Source organism: Sebastes fasciatus, chromosome 16 (genome assembly GCF_043250625.1).
Source record: "Sebastes fasciatus isolate fSebFas1 chromosome 16, fSebFas1.pri, whole genome shotgun sequence".
Lineage (NCBI taxonomy): Eukaryota > Metazoa > Chordata > Actinopteri > Perciformes > Sebastidae > Sebastes > Sebastes fasciatus.
The window spans coordinates 16,515,840-16,532,114 of record NC_133810.1 but is presented as its reverse complement, the minus strand read 5'-3'; the positions used below and the strand labels follow the sequence as shown (position 1 = coordinate 16,532,114).

General features: G+C 43.0%; 1 protein-coding gene across 1 annotated transcript; it reads left to right on the top strand.

Moving 5' to 3' along the window:
- The first annotated feature begins 2,514 nt into the window (after positions 1 to 2,514).
- Positions 2,515 to 13,968, top strand: hunk (hormonally up-regulated Neu-associated kinase). Its single transcript, XM_074611189.1, has 9 exons — positions 2,515 to 3,154; positions 5,808 to 6,100; positions 6,857 to 6,912; positions 7,311 to 7,446; positions 7,562 to 7,689; positions 10,310 to 10,436; positions 10,573 to 10,741; positions 10,910 to 11,072; positions 13,039 to 13,968. Exons 1-9 carry the CDS (start codon positions 2,918 to 2,920, stop codon positions 13,788 to 13,790), a joined length of 2,061 nt encoding a protein of 686 aa, XP_074467290.1. The 5' UTR covers positions 2,515 to 2,917; the 3' UTR covers positions 13,791 to 13,968.
- The last annotated feature ends 2,307 nt before the right edge of the window (positions 13,969 to 16,275 follow it).

The window sequence follows — 16,275 nt, the reverse complement described above, 5'->3', positions numbered from 1 at the left end:
ACTTGACTATGACTTGCCCCAAACTGCATGTGATTAAGGGATGCATTGATCCCACATTTTCAATCCCGATACCGATAGTGATACCTGGGTTTTGGGTGTCGGCTGATACAGAGTACCGATCTGTTACCAGTGTTTGATAAATAAGCTGTATGCCTCACTGTGTGGAAGTAATCATTCCTTTATGTGTAAAGAAACATCAGGCTTGACTTAAACATTGCTTTCCTAACTTTGTAAAACAAAATATGACCAATAAATACATGAATATACATTTATTTATTTGTGATTTATTATTACAATAAAAAATCTTACACCAACGACAACAAAATCAACAGGAATTACAATTCAAGTATAAACCTTGGGCATGTCTGTAAAGGGGAGACTCGTGGGTACCCATAGAACCCATTTTCATTCACATATCTTGAGGTCAGAGGTCAAGGGACCCCTTTTAAAATGGCCATGCCAGTTTTTCCTCGCCAAAATTTTGCGTAAGTACGTAGCGTTATTTAGCCTCCTTCCCGACAAGCTAGTATGACCTAGTATTCCTTACGTTTTCTAGTTTCATATGATGCCAGTATCTTCACTTTATCTCTAAAACTGAGCCCGCTACAACCTAAAAATCACATGTTGTGTTAATGCGTTAAAGAAATTATTGGCGTTAAAATGAACTTGCGTTAACACGTTCACTTTGACAGCCCTAATTATTTTTATTACTGTGCTACGCAATTAAAAGTATCAATTCCTAATAGCCTAGTCTTGTCATCATCACCAGATGTTTCTAAGATGAAGACTGAGCAAAATACAACATCTACCTTTAAAGTTTTCCAAGTCACAAATTTAAGGAGTATTAGTGAAATATTCACTTTGATAGTGGTGTGATGCTTCTAAAATTTAAACCATTAAATGACACGTGCAACATTTGACGATTTTTTACCAAGTTGCTGGTGCAGAATTTATTATTTTAATAATAAATAACAATTAAATAAATGTATATCTATGTATTTATTGGTCACATTTTTTGTACAAAGTTAGGAAAGGCAATGTTTAAGTCAAGCCTGATGTTGCCTTATGATCCCAGTCACTTCCACCACAGTGAGGCATACAGCTTATTAATAAAACACTGGTATCAGATCGGTACTCGGTATCGATGTAGGTATCGGGACTGAAATAGTTGGATTGGTGCATCCCTACAACAGATAATCTTCATGGATGGTTCCAAGTATCTTTATTTTACAGGATAATGTTAAACTCCAAGGACTAATCTACAGACTACTTGCTTTAAGTCAAAGAATGACTGAAAATGAAGGATGAAAGTTCAGCAAGACTGCAGGCTCACACAGGTCTTAAGTAGTTGGACTGACTGTGTGTTCTTGTAGTACAAAATGCCTCCAATAGATGGTGGTATACTTGTACTTTTGGTTCCATGTCTGGGTGTCTGGTTTGGTGTCTAGAAAGCATGGTCCAGCAGGCAAGTCAAACTGTATGTGCAGATGTATTTTTTCTCACTCCTTCTAGGAATCCATACAAGGAATGAACACAACAGAGCACACCTGTAAAGGCTATATAATTAAATCTGATGCAGTAACACCACAGATTTGAATCAACACCTCTGACTCAAAAAAAACAACATATGCTTCACATTGTGCAGTAGTTATGGCAGGGCTATTCTTTTGGATTTCATTATATTGCCAGTTGTTTCTGTTATTTTGTCTGGCCCCTGCAGGAAAAAAACATAATATGATCATATTGGGTCAGATTAACCTGAGCTGAAGGCAAATACAGGGGAAAAAAAATGTGTCTCAAACTGTTGCCCCTCCCAGCAGGTGTCCTCCTCTGAATGAGTGATGATGAACACCATGTTAATTAGGCCAGTGAACACCTCAATGAGCGAGCCTGAGAAAAAAAAAAAGCAAATGCTTCTTTGTCTGCTGCTGGTGTACTGTGGAGTACAACTTGCAATTGTTGGCAGAACTCCAAGTTCAGCAACAACCAACAACACACAAAAAAATGGTACTGGATAGATGATGGCCATCCTATAAAATTTACCATTTCTCACAGACATATATATGATCATGTTATTCCATAAGCCATGTGTGTAGCCTACACCTCTATGCCAGTGTAATTAAGGAGGCTGCGTGGTGCCACAGCACATGGTGTCAACATTTGGATCCCTTTTACGCACAATCCTACCCAAATAAACCTGACAATATAATTGACGCAGACAGCCAAATATCATGTTGATGCAGGAATTACAATGAAATATTTAAATATTTGTACTGACAGTGTTACAAACACACAAATTCTTTGTTCAAAGCCGTGGACAATCTGAGCGCACCATGCCTCCTTGTTCTCACATGTGCTCCGCCCTGCCTGAGCTGATTGGATTGAAAATCACCCCGGCTACCACCACCACAGTGTGAGGGGCTGTGTGTGTATGTATGTGTGTGTATGTGTGTGTGTGTGTGTGTGTGTGTGTGTGTTTTTCACCCTAACACTAAGAAACGCCCACCCATATGACCGGTAAAGTCAGTTCAAACTGAACAACACGCTGCTTGCGCTCAGACTTCTCCTGGAGACGTTCAGGAACGCTGCGTGAAAGAGCCTGCCTCTGACAATTTTTTTAAACCATCACAAGTATTAAGACAGGTTGCGTCAGTTAATAAATTTCCCATGATTGCCTGCGTCGTTTTCAATCTAAGCTGCTCATCATATCAAGACGTGTCTCGGAATCTGCTGAGTGCGCGCACTGGATGCTTTGAGGCTGAACAGGTGGCGCAAAGCTCCGGTTCCCTTAATTTGTTATTAGGGGCAAAGACGCAGGCACGTTAAGCGTTTAATACCCGCCTATTGCGGTGGGAGAGCTGCAGTAATTTCCCTCCCTTGTTCAAACGGGGATATCTTTTTGACAAGGGAGCTTGTGATGCCAGTTGCAGACATGGTAGTGGACAACAACCACGGTTTATATGAGGGTAAAAGCCCAACAAACAGTGCCGGGAGTGACAGCGCAACGCCGGCCTCTCTATGCAGTCCTGCCGCGGACATCCTCAAGAACTTTTACCACACCAAGCGGGTCGGGAACTATCTGATCGGGAGGAAGCTGGGAGAAGGATCCTTCGCCAAAGTTAGAGAAGGTCTCCATGCGATGACTGGGGAAAAGGTAAGATTACAAAATGGAAATGCAAACGGGGTTTTTATTTGTTAAATTGTGTGTGTATATACATTTTTGTATTCCTTAGGCTTTATATGCAATCTTGTGATCCTATCACATTCAATCAGAATTAAAGTTCTGATTTCTTGCACTTCAAAAAAACAACTTTTGTGACAAAAAACTTTTTTTTCTTTTTGAAAATGATGAGTTTGTTGCTGTCTAATCTTTTAACCTTTAAGAGTGGAATGCAAGCATGGGGTTTCAAATGTCATTTCAGTGGACAGTATCAGCTGTCACATGCTTGCATGCCAACCAAGAAAAACTCCTTCATAGTTCAGCCATACAGTATGATTTGTGTCCACCTAATCAGTCCTCAGCTCTCTCTGAGAAAGTGCTCAGCTCCGTTTGGCAATGGGAGGCTCTGTGTTAATGAGCTCATGCAGGCTCCACCAGCTGTTGAACTCAGCCATATGCACAGCAGGACTTGTTTTCTAGCCAAGCACCAAGTGACAATATTTACTTTTATTGTGTGTGAGAGAGAGCTGCCTGTCTTAACATGTGTTGGGTAACTAGTTGTGTGCTCTCTGTGTTCCTTCTTTGTCTGCTGGTGGTGGTGGTGATATCACCTTTGTGGGCGCCCAAGCCTGTGATAGGGACAGAGAGGGAAAAACCGTCCGGCCTATGAGAGAGCAGAGCTGCTACTTGCATATGAAATGATGTGGTTGATAAATGGGCTTCAGCCTCATTAGGATTCCGCCAGCACAGGGCTTTTTATATGGCCCACCATTGGGCCACTGGTTGCCTTTGTCTCTCCAGGCTGTGTTGAGGGGCATCCAGTGAGATTTACATATTAGAAAACAAAGTACCCCCCTTTTTCCTTTATGTCTCCCTATACATGTAAACCCATGTGTCTATATATATTGGTCACCCTAAATTCACATTTAGCACATTATAATTAAAGCATATTAAATATTAGCTCATCCTGTGCCCCCCCTCCTCCCGTTCTGTTGCTGTGAGGAGAAAAGAAAGCGCTCCTCTCTATCTCCTCTCCTCTTTCCTTCTCCCCTCACTCCTCTCTTTGTTGAGGATGATGCAAACGCTGGCAATCACACAACACAGCACATGCTCTCCCTCTCTTTTACACACACTCTCATTCAGGGTCCAACAGGCAGGCGCTGGGAGGGAGGGAGGGAGCGGAGGGTAGTGAGTTTATTCCAGTAAAAGAAAGGGGTAGCCGGGGGTAAAGGGAAATACAGTACGGGATGCTTTTTTTAGCATCACTAGAAAGTCAGTGTGGATGCAAGGGATGAGAGTGTGTGTTTATGAAAGTGAGGAGAGGTGAGGGATGCTGTGATGGCCAGGGCGGCTTGGGAGGTCATATGCATGTGTTTTTGATGTCTGTAACCCACTTTCCCCTCCATAGACCCCCCCAACCTCCCCCCTTTTCTGTCTGAGGGGCGCCTGATAAACAACTGAATCCCCCAGAAGCCCCCTGGCTGGGCTGGGCACACCCCTCCCCCTCTATATCCCCAACCCCCCCGCCCCTCTCTCTACATATAGACTAGCCTACTGTAAATACAGTGCCCCAACCCCCCATACATACCCCACACCCTTATCCATACAGCCTGGCATAAACATGGGCCATCTATTACTGTATGGTGACACACGCACATTCAGCCAGGTTTAATTAGCAGCTGTAAAAGAGGTGAATCAATTATCAGAGATGAAAGGACGAAAGTATAAAATAAAGACGACGCTGAAGGACAGAAGAAAAGAGAAGAGACGCACACACACACACAACCACTTTGGCCCTCCACCATTTCATTAATGGATATGGTGATTAGCTTCGCCCGGTCATGCCTTTCCATGTCGGTGGGCTCTCCTTGAGATGATTTGCTGTGTATGGTCGCCATGCTCTTGAACTCAAGTCTAGACGGGACACAAGGAGACACGGGCGAAGGATGAAATAGAGTAGATGGGGGTACGTTATTGAATGTAATTAGCCACAGAGGAGGGAAGTGTTTGTCATAAAGGACATGTTCTGTGGCTTTTTTATGAGGAGACTGCAGGGTTTTTCTTCCAATGACACAACAAGGGTGGAGAAACATAGAAAGAAGACACTGGGATGAGTAATTAAAGACAAAAAAACTTAACACATCTGCCTGTTGAATCTGCATCTCTCCTCGGTCTCCTTTCTACATTTGTTGCCGCCCCTCGTGTGTGTTTAGCTGCGATTAAACTTGTGGCAAATGGGGGGAATATCAACTGTCCATTTGGCCTTGGCGCCTTCTCAACAGATAGGGTAACATTTGCTTTTCCCCTAGTTTATGATGGTTCAGTAACCCCTCCGACACACACACACATATACCTCCCCCTCCTGCAGCCTCGGGGCCCTATAGCGCCTGGGTTGCCCCACATTGGGAGCAGCTGTGACAGGGAGGTCAGTGTCGAGTTATATACCCTGCAATGTAGACCGAGCAGCTTGTCACCTGTTACACTACAACTCTCTGGAAACTCTCCAAGCTACTCTACGTGGGTGTAATTCACAATATCACGTGGAGCAAGAGCCAAACTTTAGCTGCCAAGTCATGTGCTTTGCCTTAAATTAGTTCCGCATCTCTTATCTCTCTCTTTCTCTCTCTCCTGTCTCGATTTTCTCCAGGTGGCGGTGAAGGTGATCGACAAGCGGAAGGCCAAGAAGGACTCGTATGTGACCAAGAACCTGCGGAGGGAGGGCCACATCCAGCAGATGATCCGCCACCCCAACATCACGCAGCTGCTGGACATCCTGGAGACAGAGAACAGCTACTACCTGGTGATGGAGCTGTGTCCCGGCGGGAATCTCATGAACCGCATTTACGACAAGAAACGCCTGGATGAGCGGGAGACTCAGAAGTACATCCGGCAGTTGGTGCTGGCTGTTGAGCACCTGCACAGGGCGGGAGTGGTGCACAGGTAAAAAAAAACACTAAAATTAAAATAATGCAGAGAAAGAGAAAGAAAAAAACACACACACACATTGCTCTCCAATGTTAAATTTGTATAAATGCTTCCAAAAAAATATTGACAGTTTGCCTTCCATCGCTCAAGAGAGCTTTGTGCCGTTTAAGGGTTAAACCAAAGCTGACTTTAAAGATCCTCTTTCTCAAAGTGTGGGTTAAGTCCGTATTGTGCACATTACTGTTAATCCACAAATAACCATATTTTCCATGCGTTAAGAGGTTTCCAAGAGAGCAGCGAAGAATTTCTTAAAAAGATAAATACGATTTAAAAAAGAAAACGATTTACACAACACCTGGATTTCTATGCACAATGCACAGATATGAATCATTCCAGTGCATTTTCTCCTACAAATATTGTTCGATTTTATGATAAAATGATTTGATTTAGTGGAGAAATAAAAAAAACATAAACTGCATCTAAATCAAATTTCAGATTCACAAAGCTCTTCCCGGGAGTATTCAATTCTTTTTTCGCTCAGAGCCTGGGAACTAAATTTCTATCATGATGAGATGGCTTATGTAGATAACTGTATAACAGGATTTCCAAGATCTGGAGGGACACAATAGACCCTGAAAATCAGCCAGCGTGACCCACATTGGGAGGGGCATGTGTTGGAGCTTGCGGGGGTTTTGACCTCTCCTGCTTGTGCATTGTATGATGATGATGATAAGCAATCTAATGTAAACACTGAAACTCTTTGTCTTACAGGGACCTGAAGATAGAAAACCTCCTATTGGATGAGCAGGACAACATCAAGCTCATAGGTAAATCACCTCTGTTTCTTTTTCTTGTTCAATGCTTTGCTGCTTCTTTTTCCCTACAAATACAACAAATTAATTTATAAAATACAACATTTCCAACAAGCAAAGAACAAGAATAATATTCAAGCAATTAATAATAAAAGAAGGCCTTTGATGACAGTTATTTTACAGTAATAGAAAGATTTTCTCAGTTGGAGTGCAGTGTCACAGCGTCCCACATGTGGTGAGGAGCTAAGAGCAATTAAATATCCTGTTAAAGCTTTTACGAGCTCTCACCATAGTGCTAATCTGCTTCTGTTTGTGGTGTAACGCCGTGATGGGGGCGACTCGTTTAATGAGCTAGCTGGAAAGACGGTAATAAACCCAGAAACAACACTCACCCCGCCTCTTCCTTTCCTCAGATTTTGGCCTCAGTAACTGTGCTGGCATCTTGGGATACTCGGACCCGTTCAGCACCCAGTGTGGAAGTCCGGCATACGCCGCCCCAGAGCTGCTCTCCAGGAAGAAGTACGGGCCTAAAGTAGATGTCTGGTCCATGTGAGTGTACACTCCTTTTTAAAAAAAAATTTAATCAGTTGTTGCCAAATAAACTTATTGAAATACATTAGTTTATTTCCCCCCCTGAGCTGAAGTGTGTGTTTTGATCTTCCAGTGGTGTGAACATGTACGCCATGTTAACTGGGACTCTGCCGTTCACCGTGGAGCCCTTCAGTCTCCGAGCCCTGCACCAGAAGATGGTGGACAAGGAGATGAACCCTCTACCTCCCTCGCTCTCCTCAGGTAAACACCGAACGCACTAAAATGCACACGCCTTGTCCTGATCAAATCAGGACAATACGTTCCTCTCAGGTGAAGAAAAGATGTAGTATCTATGTGTGTTATGACGCCAGATCAGATACTCCCATATCAACCTAATTACCCCTCAGGATAAAACTGACATGAGCGTTGAGTTGAAATATATGAGGCGTCTAAACAGGATAATTTCAGGTTATGATTGCACGTGAGAGAAAGAATTGAGGTCACTGTGTCTGCCAAGAAAGGCTGATTAAGGATATAGATAGATAATAAGCTGCTCTTTATTGCTTGAAGTTGCTTTCTTTGTTTAGCTTTTTGTCAGGCTATCCAACTGGCCTTAATAAACAAGCTCTCTTGACGGTGTGCTTTCAGAAGCTTTTTTATTTAACCGTCACCCAACTAAAAAGACTAAATGAAAAGCAAATGGCTAAAAAGCGTGGCAAAAAATGGTAAAAGTACTATCCAAATAAGAAATCAGATGTGTCTTAGTGATTTAGACTTGTTGATTAAGACTCCTTTAGTGCTCTTTTAAATCTTCTCAAAAGAAACACAATCCTCAGACAACGTGCGTACCTAAAAGTTTGCACATATCAGTGATTTTGCGATAAGGTGATGACTAATAAGGTTGTATTGGAACATTGTGAAACTGCCAGAATCAGTGCTTTTTGTTTGTTGCACGTGTACATGTGCATCTTGATGAATATTTCTTGCACGTGTACATGTGCATCGTGACAAGCATTTCTCAAGACTGAACTTGGCAGCTTTGGCAGAAATACACACCCATGAGTCACCACCCTTACGTATCTTTGACATACTTACTGTATGCACAAATATAGCACTATATATGTATATACACATATATATATATATATATGTGTATGAAATAATATTATTATAATATTTTTGTATTGTGTAAATCAAAAACCATTAGCGGTTAAGCAAAGGGAAGGAAAATCCTCAACAACATGGTAGAAGTCCAAATGCAATGAGGACACGTGTTGGCAGCGCACGTGTAAAGAAGTGCACAAACCAAAACCGCAAAATTAGCGTCAGGTTTTCCTGTTAAGTTGCTGGCACTGCATGAAAAAGATTTATTTAATAATGGTAATTGCCTCAGAGGACTTGTCAGAAGTCCAGAGAAAGCGGCACACTGTCTTTTTAATTAGACTTGAGAAAAAAAATATTCCTACTACTTCATCTTTGTCATATTAAAGTCAGCAATTGCAGTAGCGTCCATTATATTTGAGGAAAATAGAGTAGTTCCATCTACCCAAATACTAGATAAAGTATGATAAGAAAAGCACTGTATCCCAAAAAACTACAAGGAGCACAATCAAGTATTTGGGATCTATTTGATCTCATAACAAGTTATAACAATATCAAAGATATGCACACATATGCAGTGTAAAAAAAAAATCATATGGAAAACATTTAATAAACACAATGTTAGCGTGTTTCCGTCACTTTTCAAAAATCCTGATTTGTCTATTAATAAAAGTGTTTTTCTTGTGATCTAAAAATTTAAAAGTTTTGCTGTGAGAGAATTGCAAGAAGGTGTGGCCGTACCAAATTTCAAGACTTTTGACCAATCAGAACAAATGTTGTGGTATTTTTCCTCATCATACTAAATATAGTCTTTGGGCACAAATGGGTTAAAATATTCCACATCTTTTATACACCACAGTATTGGTATTATTCAGCTTTACCAATGACATTAATACAAATTAAACCCATTCCCATTTTTCCAACTATTCCTACTACTTCACCTTCTTCTTACACATTTAAGACAGCATTAGCGTCACCCTTTCAGCATCCAGCATTCATCGAGTTCTGACTAATTGTCTGTAAAACAAGATTAGGAAATAAGATGAAACACATTTCACTGGAACACAGGTGTGTGTCTACGCTTCGCTGGAAGTAGCGACGCTCATACCACAGTTGTTTACTTCCATCACAACAGTGTCCTACCACTTCACATTCTTCTATGACATTTAAGGCAGCAATAGCGTCACCTTTTCCACATCAAGCATTCATCGAGTTCTGACTAATTGTCTGTAAAACAAGATGAGGAAATAAGATGAAACACATTTCACTGGAACGCAGGTGTGTGTATACGCTTCGCTGGAGGTAGCGACGCTCATACCACAGTTGTTCTATCACAACAGTGTCAATCTCTAATACCAGTAACGTACATAACATAACCCAGTTATGTAAGTGACCATTAAACAAAGCTAACGCCATAGATGTGTCACCTCATCCGTCTTATGTTATAACGGAACGAAAGCGGATGAGGAGGATGAAGGCCAAGCTTGTTGTCAATGCGTATGTGCACCTGTGACGGGACAAAGGGATTGAGACACTTTTACCTCTGCTCCAACTAGTAATCAAAAAACGGTTGAGTGTTGTGCCAGGAGGCAGAGAAATGTGGCAATATTAATGTTCTTTCCCATGGCTAGTCCCAGAGGAGTCACAGTGACATTCCTGAAGGAAAAATATGTCATGTAAAAACATGTTTCAATATTGGAAAATTTTCCTCTTCATGCAGCGAGTTGAACATCGGTGGCAGCTTCTGAATATTTATTCTCCCTCTCTCTCTCTGTCCCAGCTGCAATCTGTCTCCTGAAGAAGCTTCTTGAGCCAGATCCCAACAAGCGTCCCAATATCCATCAGGTGATGGCTGATTCCTGGCTGCAGCTGGCCAACAAGAACACGGGGGCACCGTACCTCAACAGGTAGACTCACACACATTTTAAAGTTTGTGTTTCGCAGCAGTATGTCGTCTTTTATATTTGTTTTGTTTTTAAATTTAAATTTAAAGCAACACAAAGCATTCATTTTTTTCGCTCTGCCCTCCGTTCCTGTGTCCAGGATCCACATTGAGGAGATAAACCACACGGTGTTGCTGCACATGACGGAGAAGATGAACTACAAGCACAGCGAGGTGCTGAGCGCCGTCCTCACCAACCGCGCCTGCCACACGCTGGCCGTCTACTTCCTCCTCAACAAGAAAATGAAGAGACTCTCTAAAGAGTACAGGGTAAGCGCATCCTCGCACTGTGTTTCTCAAGGACACGTGAATTCAGGTTCTGTGTCCTGAAAGGGTTACCTGAGAGCAAGAATTATTGGGTGGCAAATCTGGTTGCACAACAGGTTTATCAAATGCTAAGGGCTGTTCTAATGCGCCGATTTGCCCCTGTCTGTTTAGGAGATGCAGTTCCAAGAGAAAAAGAAAGGAGAAAAGCAGAAGAGCGAATACTTCCAGACCCAGTGGAGAAAGCACGTCGACAAGCTCACGATCCCGCCGAAGCAGACGCCCGTATACCTTGCTGTTGCCAAGGGGCCCAGCAAGGAGAAGAAACACCGAACAGGTGAGGGATCATACGGTGCCGTGCAAAAATACCTGGGCAGATTTGTGGAAAGAAAAAATAGATATTTGTTTTAAAAGATTGTCACTTCATTTATTCTATGTATTTCATTTACCTTTATTCATACAGGGTAGGTTGACTGAGCATGCATGTTCTTCACACATACGTAGTTACCAGTGGCGGCCGGCCAATAGAGGGCCACGGGGCCTGGCCCCACCCACCTTGAGCCACCAAAAAAAAAAAAAAAAAAAATTATAAAATTATAAATTATAAAAATTATAAAAATTATAAAAATTGGCAATATGTGTGTTTTTGACCTATGGAATATACCCGTAATATTTGTAAAATAGGATAACTGCGCCAAATATCTGCTTTCCTCCTTGAACTCTCTGCTAGTGCACCTCTCAGCTGCTCTGCTGCACGTGCACTTTCTGGGGCCAAATGAATTTGGCCCAAGGAAGGCGGGTCTAATAAGCAGTACAGCCAATCACTGATTAAAGATATATGATTACAAGCATGAATGACATACAATTCATCCAATCAGCGCCGTAAAAAAGACTTCCGGGAGGGCCAAACTGATTTGGCCCATGGTGTGCGCGCGCACGTTCACGTGTGTCTCTCTCTGTTCTCGTCAGGGCTCATGTCAGTTCTCGCGTGATCTTGTCTTCTCGTCTCTCGCTTCTCTCCACTTCTCTTCTCTCACAGCCCATTTTAACGGCATGACAATGGAACAGCCAAGCACTAGTAGCGTTACTCTTGCAAGACTCATCCCTAACTCGATCAAATCTCTCCTCCAAGACCCGTTTGAGAGAAGGACTTTGGCGGAGAAACTCCTGGTGAAACAACTGGGCCCAGATCAACCTCCTGGACTCAGCATAAAACAACAGACCGGCGTTTGTTGAAATTGATTGGCCCTACCCAAAAAAAAATCCACCAGCCGCCACTGGTAGTTACCCACTCATCCATCCATCCATCCATCCATCCATCCATCCATCCATCCATCCATCCATCCATCCATCCATCCATCCATCCATCCATCCATCCATCCATCCATCCATCCATCCATCCATCCATCCATCCATCCATTGTTTGTCTGTCCATCCGTCCAACCACCCACCCATCCATCTGAGAGGAAACATCCTGGACAGGTTGCCAGTCAATCGTAGGGCGAACACACAAACACTTTTAAGAATTGTATTTACCTGTTGACAGACAGAAGTAAGTATATTTGGACTTAAACTGAATTTAATCTCAGCTGCATTATCAAATTAAATTCTTTCAAACTGGGCTAGGGCTGAGTGATTTAGAGAATAATTCTTACATCATTATTCTCATTTTCATTGAAAAACATTAAAATGATTACGGTGTGATTTTTGCCGGGATCTGTACCAAACAAAGATGTTTTCTTGAGTCTGTAGTATATGATGTGCAGGCTAGGACATCTCTGCAGCACCACAATATTTAATTTAAAATGGTATTTTGACAACATTTCGCATCTCCTGTGATTTGAAAAATGCATTTGGCCATATTGCAATTTTGATAACATTTTGATTAATTGTGCAGCCAGCAACTAGGCTGGGCTTTTTAACAACTTGGAGAAGAGCTTACAAGTGACAACAAGGAACCCAGGGGCCTTTCCCACTCCTCTTTTGCATATAAGTGGTATAGAGAAAGACCATGGCGCCGTTCCATATCCAGCCTGTCCTGACAGGCTGGTCTTCACAAGGTTTAAATCCATACATAATGTTCTTGTACCTTTACACGTCTTTGTTACATGCTCCGAGATGATTATATATGTGAGAGGAGTGTCTCCTCTGACATAATATATAGACTCTAGTCCAACACAGGGCATTCTGCAAAAATATATAGAAGCTGCCGTTCTCAACCTTTCACTCAGTTGCCTAAGGTACCTGCAGCAAGTTTGACAGTATTTCATAAATTTAACAATGCTTCTCATCTCCTCCCTCAGGTCTATTACGTGCCATAACTGGTGGCCATCGTAATTCACCTCTAGCGCCACCCGGCACCGTCGCCTCTTCTTCCATGGAATATCTAGAGATCCAACCTCTCTTTAACAACACCCCTCAGCAGCGGAGGCGCTTGGCCACCCTCCCACAAGTCAACACGAGCCCGGAACACAACATCCCCGCCCCGCCGGCACCGTCACCGATCGGCATGCATTCCTTCGGCTCCCTCTCCAAAGCCGAGCAAATCGAAGACACCCCGGCCTCGCCCTGGTACAAGCTGACCAACGGGACACTGTCCCCGCCCCGCCACGTCTCTGCCTTCCAACCCGACTCCTCGTACTTGAAGAAGGCGACAATCCCCAGTCCTCCCGTGCTCATCGTCAACCCGCAGCCCAAAAAGAGCATCTCGTCAGATTGGGGCGGCTCTTCTGACACCAGCGGCAGCCCTCCCAGCACCGTAGGAAGCCCCCCGGGCAGCTCAGCTTTTAGCCCACCGAAGTCCGCCTTCAGCCCCCTCAAACCCACCTCGGCATTCAGCCCTCCTTCCAACAGCAGCAGCAGCAGCGATCCCGACAGCCCGACGCACCGCAGCAAGTTCCCCTCTATGGGAATCGGACAGCTCCTAAAGAAGAAGGTCCAGCTGCAGCCGTTCTCCTTCCGGCCAGAGCAGGTGGTCGAGGAGGTGGTGTCTCCGCCGCCCTACCCCATGCAGACTCTCCTCTGTGCTTCAGGTGCACTCAAGACCCTCTGCTGAAGGATGCACCACAAAAAAAATAAAAAATGAAAGAAAGACAGACTGAACTCAAGGCCCCTCTCAACATTTTGTTGAAGTTGGAGAGGTCTTCCAGAGCGGCCTTTTGAACTGTCAGTTTATCGCGACTGAGCCACTTTCTAAGAAAGACTTGATCATTTAAAAAAAAAAAAGAAAAGGAGGTTTGAGTAAGAGTTTAAAATATCTCGTTACCGCTCTCATTATGTAATAAGAGGTGGTGACGCTGAGAAGATGAGATTTGAAACTGAGCAATGACTAAACCTCGCTGTGGCCTAGATACAGAGTGGACATCGTATAAGACACACACACGCACATACATACACACATAACACTGTATTATAGACTGAGTTAAGAGGTACTCTCTTATGTAATATTGCTGTAACTGGTTACTAATTGAGCCGTAGACTGATTCACACCAGCTAACAGACCCCAACTCTTACCCTAACCCTGATTACATGTTTAAATGTTTTGTCTCTGTGAAAACACTCTCTTAAGATACCCACCGACTTCATACCAGCTGGCACTGTATCCTCAAAGCTGACTGGATGAAGAAGCTCACTGCACTATTCTTAAAAACCAAAACCTGTAGTAGTAACAACGGTGTTTACCATCCTTTACCTCACTGCATTACTCATACGTTAGTGTATTAGCGGCAGTCGATCGTGACATGCTTGTGTGGATTTTGCCACGTTGTTGCAGCGTCTGAGCGTTAGTGCCATTAGGTTCAACACATCGAAATAGAAATAGGTACCGAGAGAAGAGTCACGCTCTCACTTTTTATAGCGTTCTCATAAACTACCACTCAACACTGATAATAATTCACAGCTATAACTTTTTTATATACAAGTGTTACATCACCTCTACGATCCACAGGGAAACTTTCAAAGTCTTAGTTGTGACTTTCCTTCACAACTCATAGTCTGTTTTAGAAGAAAAAGAAAAGAAAAAGATAAAAAATAGAGCATCAAAAGCCTTATGAAACTTTTTGTACCTCAGCCAAAGGCTGAGGGTACGAAGGTGGGAGGATCACGTAACACCCATGAAAAATAATTCACTTCCTTTTGTCTTAATGCTGTAGTTTGTGCAATAGTCTTAAGTGTTAACTGCAATGACGAGTATTTGCCAAGAGCTCTCTGAGAGTGATGTGAAAAATGTGCTTGTAAATAACAGTGCGACTCCTGTGTTCCTGTCACTTAACGGCGTTCCGTGAGAAGGGATTGTAAAAATGTCTGACATTTTCACGTCTTTAGTCGCTTCATAAAGACAAAAAGGCTTCCACGTCGGGCACACGAGGCTTCTCACTGTTAAGATACTGTAGAATCTCTTGGAAAAAGTTGCATGCAATGTTTCACGAGTCGAACTGTACTGTCAACATTTGAAATTTACGTCTTTGTACCTTTTTTTCTGGTTGATACTGAGATTGATACAGACTCGAGATGGGATGGGGTGGGGGGGGTCTTTTGTAAGATTTTGTAATGATGGTTTTGTTCGAGTGTCAAGAGATTTCTATGCTGTATAAAGTATTTTAAATATTTATACTAAATCCATTATGCGTCTGTCTGGTCTTTCAAATGCACCTGCTTTTACAGTCTGGCTTCATTTTCATGCGCTCTGTGCACACATGCCAATAAACTACCTTTTATTAGCTGAAAAAAATATAGAATTAATACATTTAAATTACTATAATCAAGTAAGTAATCCAACATTCTTGTTAATTTATGTATAATTTACACAGAGTCTGAGGCGTATAATTTATTTCTAAAGCGCTCAGCTCCTGGAGCACTTGGCGAGGGAGTGTCTGTGGCGCTTTACAACCTCAATGTGCCACTTGTCTCACATACCATGTACATTTCCCACGGCACACCTGTGGTGGGTTAAAAAAAGAAAAAAACACACACCCTTGGAACAGCTGAAGGATCCTTAAGAGGACTGATACATATAACAACCCCTCCCTCTTCACTCACACACACACACATAGTGCAGACACTAATCCACTCAGCTGTGGCCCCCATCATAAACCTCTTTGGGTGACACTGGCCTGACGAGACAAAGACGGGGGGATCATCAAAGCTCTGAGACAAACACACACATGCACAGGACGCCACACAAACAGGGGCTGTCCGATTAAAACCGGCGTGGCTAAGCTGATAAAAGCCATGGGGCAAGAGTGGCTCAAAAATGCATTAGAGCCGGAGCCTCTTGTTTATCAAAAACAGGCGGACAGTTAGTCAAAATCCCCGGGCGGTCCGGAGAGACAAACCATGAATGGCTTAACCACAGCAGCGCTGAGCGAAAGGATAGTGTACACCACAGGGCATGTACAGGTCATACCTGTAGTGTTCAGTGCTGCTCTGGTGACACCTGTAGTAGGTGTGCACACACACACACACACACACACAAGATATGAACTACCAACAGAGTGGAGCTCCCAGAAAGCCACCTCCTGTGATTAGTCCTTTTATGGATG

Excerpts from the sequence above, each read along its gene's own strand:
- hunk (XM_074611189.1), top strand. The coding sequence starts at position 2,918 with ATGCCAGTTGCAGACATGGTAGTGGACAACAACCACGGTTTATATGAG. Across the intron at positions 6,101-6,856 it reads AGGGCGGGAGTGGTGCACAG|GGACCTGAAGATAGAAAACC; the intron begins GTAAAAAAAAAC and ends TTTGTCTTACAG. Across the intron at positions 11,073-13,038 it reads GGAGAAGAAACACCGAACAG|GTCTATTACGTGCCATAACT; the intron begins GTGAGGGATCAT and ends CTCCTCCCTCAG.